Raw genomic sequence first — 5,967 nt, forward strand, 5'->3', positions numbered from 1 at the left:
GCTCCATGATTTAACTGAAAAAATATACAAATAGCAAACAGGCATGAGAATGATGATACGAATTTTTCGCGTGATGTGAAAGCAAAATGGTCTAATACGGTAGAGTGTACTCTTTCTGCTTATAAATTCCCCTTGTGCACTGTAAACATTTTCATTATCATGTATGATAGTGATTATCTTGATTTATATTTAATTACATTTGCTGATTACTTTGTTATATTATTAATAAATACTTAGTTATGTTTTTGTTTTTTAAGTAATTTTTCTATCACTTGATAGCTACAATGATAAATACGATAGGCCTATGCTTGTTGCAGACTAAATATTATATACATGTAGAATACACATGAAACCGGTGTGACGTTAAGTTTATAACATTTGATTCATTTTTTAGATGTATAACTCGTACATTAGAAGTAACCATGGTAATTAAGACTATCAATATCACATTAACTGATTTTGTAATTGGATGAGGTTATCATATGGTAAGTAATATACATGTAATACTGAATATCGACACGTGTTAAAGTAGATTTGTAGCAGGGTGAAAGCACGTCAGATTCCATACTACATGGTGTGATATAAGGTGGATTACAGTGATACCTTGATGAAATATAACTTCTTGTCACAAGCAAAGGCGAGCATGTCTGGGGAGAGGGAAACCAAGTAACACCCACTCGAACACAATGTCATATCAAGTGCATTGAACTCAACTCTTTCCTTCAGGTTCAGACCATCAAGATCATAGAGCCTGATCACGATGCTACTATTCTTCGTATCAACACTCGCTACATACACCCTGTCCTGCTCATCCACGGCAGCATACAGGTAGACACCCTTTGGAGCTTGTAGAGACTCACCAGCATTCCCATCCCTGTCATAGACCGTCATCACGCTTGGATTGGCGTCACATGAACTCGTGACGATCAAACCCGTCCTGGTGGTAGATGCCTGATCCGTCGAGTGCTTTGTTTGAACAGTGTGTTTGAGGGTGGATCCTGTCGGGTCATAGATATAGATTTGTTTTTCATAGTTAGTAATGATTATTTCATCTGCTGAACTCCTGTTAACTCTGAGATAACAATAAGTATCGTTTCTCACATGGATTGTTGCTTTCGTAGAGCCAAGAGGAGAGTAGATGTGGGCTTCTGTATAACCAGTCGACACGCATAACGCCCCGTCCCGTTGCAACACCAGATCAAAACATTCCATGTCACTTAAGGGTGTGTTTCTATACCGCTGCTTTCCACCATTTGAATCAATGATATCAATACCTCGTGCATCCCATCCATACCCGATAGCGACAGTGCTAAGGGAGTACTGTGCCATACCCCACATCACTCCCCGTAGATTAACACACTGAATGACTTCCATCTTGGGATCTGATCCTGAGATGCTCCCGAGGTCAAGCTGAGTATCGTCTGCTGGTTTGAACCTCTTCTCCTGTGCTTTCTTCTTAATAGCTTCCGCAGAAGTGTGATCAGTATATTCTGAAATGCTCCCGAGGTCAAGACGAGTATCGTCTGCTGGTTTGAACCTCTTCTCCTGTGCTTTCTTCTTAATAGCTTCCGCAGAAGTGTGATCAGTAACCTCCTTCAGCATGGAATCCAGCTCCTCACAGAGCAAGATATGAGCAGATAGTGTGTCTGTCTCAAGATGACCCAGTCTGTCATTATCTACCAAAGTAATTGAACTACAAATACTCTTGATCCTCTGACGATCTTTTGACTTCAAGACGTTGAGGTCGTTATCAAAACTACGTTCTAATGCATGTATTTGCTCTGTGAGTTTTCGAAGATTTTCTTCCAGTTCCTTGGCCTTGATGCTGTAGGCTTGCCTGACATCATCTAATAGTGTCTGCACTGCTGTGTGTACCTCATGACGTTGTATTTCTATGTTCTGAATATTCTTCTCCAGCTCTGCTTTCTTGTCAGCACAGCGTTGAGCAAGGCCTGTCACCTATATGAATTGAAAGTGTGATAAGTAAAGTTAGTAAACACAGCGAGTTAGATTTGGATCCTTAAAGGATAAAACAACAAATTATATACGAAACGAAAGTAAATCACACAGAGTAACAGACAATATTCTGAATAAGCTGGAAAAGAGACCACATATATCCAAAAATTGCATGTCACAATGAAACAATAACGATAGTAAGCATCACTGTAATTCACATAAAGAATAAAGAACAACTGGATTAGATGCAACAGTTATAATATTGATGATGATATTACAAATTATAATCATTATCATTGTGTAATCAACAGCATCCATTATTATCATAATAATGATTATCACTATTATAGTTTTTATTAAAAATATTATTATTATTAGTTATTAGTGGTGGTAGTAGTAGTAGTAGTGGTAGCCATAGGCGCATCCAGGGGGGCCCAAGGGGCCCGGCCCACCCCCTCCCCCCACTATTGGCGGAGCAAAAAAAAGAAAAAAAGGGGGATAGAAAGAAAAAAAAGGAAAAAGAAGGGAAAAGAATGAAGAAAAAAGAAGGGGGAACATCAGAGAGGAGGAAGGCGAGTGAATAAAATAAGATGAGTGGAAAGAATATTTCATGCCACTGTACAGTATAAAAATTTTCGCTCGTGCTTCGCGCTCGCATTGCCTTTTAGGGGATTAATATATTTTGCTCAATATGGAGCTTAAATATCAAATTTTGTAGTCAATATACAAAACATATTTCAGCTCGGATATTCAAACTTTCATTATATTGTTTCATTTACAGATTGATTTTTAAAAGTGCTCTGCAAGAATTTGTTTTATCTTCTGAATATTAACATTTTCTGCTCGCGCTGCGCGCTCGCAAAATTTGATTTGTCAGGTACCTATTACTTTTCTGCATTCCATAAAGTTTTCAAATATCCCTATTCATGTCAAATTGCCAAAACGTAATAGCTAGCGCTGCACGCTCGCATGTTGATTGGTGATTTGATTTGTATATCTCCATATTAATTATATAACAAACTACTAAAAATCCCCATTTCATGACAGTTTATCAAAAATATGATGACATAATGTTCTTAGAATGTCCCTGTCCTATGTCAAAACTCAAAGTAATAATAATGAAACATATCAGATCTTTTTTTAACTGTGATTCATATCCACCTCATATTTATCCTACAAAGTGCTTGAAATACAGAGCTTAAATTGACCTTTTTTCATATTGGAATATCAAATATTTTAAGCTCGAGGTTCGCGCTCGCTTTTTGATTTTCATGATGAAAAAGGGTATTTAGAATGCCCAGATTCTAGGTCGAAATCTGAAACACGCGCAAGCATGTTTATTCAGAAACGCAGCTTGTTCTCTCTTTCAATCATTTTGAGCCAGTGTCAGATCAGAATATAAAAAATTTTCTGCTCACCTTTGCGCTCGCATTATTAATGTAGGAAGATATCAAGTTATACCCATTTTTTTCATGATTTACAAAACATGAAGAGAGTGTCACGTTTTTAAGTTTGAAATCTAATTTTTCTTTCCGCTCGTTCTTCGCGCTCACATCGATTGTTTGGTTATAATAAGTATACCATTCATGATTACAAAAAATGCATAGAACCTTAATTTTTTAGGCCGGAACGTCAAAAAAAAAATCAGCTCGCGCTTCGCGCTCGCATTATAAATCATTGAAATATGTATATGGATAACTGCAAATTGTCTTTAACAGGTCCCTCTTCGAGAAGGCCAGAACGCATTATAAACATATTTGCTCGCGTTTCGCGTTCGCAGTAATTATCTAGTTACATACGCATCTTCTTCAAGTTTACAAACACTGCCCAAAATGTTCAACTGAATTTCAGGACAAAATACATGAAATTTCAAAATTGTTAACTCGCACTTCGCGCTCACACTATTTTAATAGGGCTTATGAAATTATTACATAAGAATAAAGCTAAGAAATTACTGTTAGGACATGTGCGTTTTGCCCCCCACCCCCCCCCCAAAAAAAAAAAAATCACGATCACGAAAAAAAGAGAATAGGAAAGGGAAAAGGGTGAAATATACATGTAATATTACTTCTTATCAATTTTACGCGATACGCCATTTCGAGCCCCCTCAATTTTTTTGGCTCATTACGCCACTGCATGGGACAACCCTTTCAAAGAAACAATCAACTTTGAGCGACCGTTCGGGGAAAATATAGGTGAGAAAAATCGGGCTCCCCCCCCCCCATTGGCAGAGGCTGGAACCGCCCCTGGTGGTAGTAGTAGTAGTAGAAGTAGAAGTAGTAGTATTACTACTACTACTAGTAGTAGTAGTAGTAGTAGTAGAGTAGTAGTAGTAGTAGTGGTGGTAGTAGTAGTAGTAGTAGTAGTAGAAGTAGAAGTAGTACTAGTAGTAGTAGTAGTAGTAGTAGTAGAAGTAGTAGTAGTACTAGTAGTAGTAGTAGTAGTAGTAGTAGTAGTAGTAGTAGTAGTAGTAGTAAGTAGTAGTAGTAGTACTGTAGTAGTAGTAGTAGTAGTAGCAGCAGCAGTAGTAGTAGTAGTAGTAGTAGTAGTAGTAGTAGTAGTAGTAGAAGTAGTACTAGTAGTAGTAGTAGTAGTAGTAGTAGTAGTAGTAGTAGTAGTGTAGTAGTAGTAGTAGTAGAAGTAGTAGCACTAGTAGTAATAGTCCAATTATTTTCATTATTATCGTCCTCACAATCATACGCAGTAAAAATACTGTTTGAAATTTATATGCAAGCTGTTAAAACTTACAGAACTAATTTAAATAATTTAATCTCTTAAACCGCAAAGTTTGAGCTTAAACATTTAATTCTCAATCTAACTTTCAATAGAAAATAGCCTTGCATAAAATGTGTGTATAAATGTTGTTAATTTTTCTATACAATGGTGTTCAATCCTACAGGTAGTTGTTTAATAGAATACGCAAGTGATTAAAAAATGTTAATAAGCACAGTTTGAATTTGATATTTGATTCTCAAAAAAAAAATAAGCAAGGTTGTTTACACTTCTAAACAACTACTGTAAGGCTCAAATAGTAAACAGCGATATGTATTTTTAAACAGTTTTTTACTGTGATGGTTATGAATAAATTTACCTTCCGTCGCAACTCCTGCTCAAAGTTAACCTGGTTCTTGATTTTGTGATTTTGATGATCAACGAGTACGCACTTGTGACAGACGTGGACCTTACAATCCTCACAAAACATATCTTTGTTCTCTGGTTTGTGGATGGAACACTTCTCGAATAAATGACCAATGTTGACCTTCCCTTCGATGACATCATCCATGGAGACGATCTCATGTCCGTCAAAGAACATGGTTAGCTGTTGATGAGAATGCAGACACTTATCACACATATAACAATGACATGTTAAGCAGAATGACACGGCGTCTTTCAGAGACTTGCAAGTGGTGCATTTCTGACACATCTCAAGTACAGCATTCATCCCTCCACACTTGGCGTGGTAATCGTCTACGCATCCGTTGATGGAGACATTGAGGCGGAGATCATCGACACGGTTGACGGATAACTTGGTGATCTCTCTGCAGAGAGGACATACCATGTGATCAAGGTCCTGGTGGGTTAGATCGTATTTCTTGAGGCACTGCCTACAAAACGTGTGTCCACATGAAGTCAGGATTGTTGCCTCGACAAATATATCAAGACATAATGGACATATCAGGTTCAGTGAAGAGCTTGAAACTTTGTCTGATTCACACTTCTCAGCCATCGCTAAATCAATTTACGAACATGAGATTTAAATTCCGTCAAATAACATACAAGTCAAGTCAGTACTAACGTATTGAAACGCCAAGTTCGCATTACAACACAATGATCACTTCATGTTATTGCTAATGTGTAGTTCAATACAAATTCAAATCAACTACAAGAGTAAAAAAAAACACACACCCGATTCGAACTTTCTGTAAATAGTACCGGGTATTCCCAGCTACATTTGAACCTGACTAACTCATCAAAAGAAGAGGAAGCAACTTTCATTGAAGGAATAAGGGT

At 37.3% G+C, this 5,967-nt stretch overlaps 1 protein-coding gene across 1 annotated transcript; it reads right to left on the reverse strand.

The window, feature by feature from the left end:
* Positions 1-484: 484 nt before the first annotated feature.
* Positions 485-5,758, reverse strand: LOC121428042 (E3 ubiquitin-protein ligase TRIM71-like). Its single transcript, XM_041624616.1, has 2 exons — positions 5,048-5,758; positions 485-1,959 (listed from the first exon to the last, which is right to left on the reverse strand). Exons 1-2 carry the CDS (start codon positions 5,681-5,683, stop codon positions 592-594), a joined length of 2,004 nt encoding a protein of 667 aa, XP_041480550.1. The 5' UTR covers positions 5,684-5,758; the 3' UTR covers positions 485-591.
* Between the last annotated feature and the right edge of the window lie 209 nt (positions 5,759-5,967).

The sequence above is a fragment of the Lytechinus variegatus genome, chromosome 14, assembly GCF_018143015.1.
Source record: "Lytechinus variegatus isolate NC3 chromosome 14, Lvar_3.0, whole genome shotgun sequence".
Classification (NCBI taxonomy): Eukaryota; Metazoa; Echinodermata; class Echinoidea; order Temnopleuroida; family Toxopneustidae; genus Lytechinus; species Lytechinus variegatus.

Coding starts and splice junctions, on each gene's coding strand:
- LOC121428042 (XM_041624616.1), bottom strand. CDS start 5,683: ATGGCTGAGAAGTGTGAATCAGACAAAGTTTCAAGCTCTTCACTGAAC. Junction 1,960..5,047: donor AGCAGGAGTTGCGACGGAAG/GTAAATTTATTC, acceptor CAATTCATATAG/GTGACAGGCCTTGCTCAACG.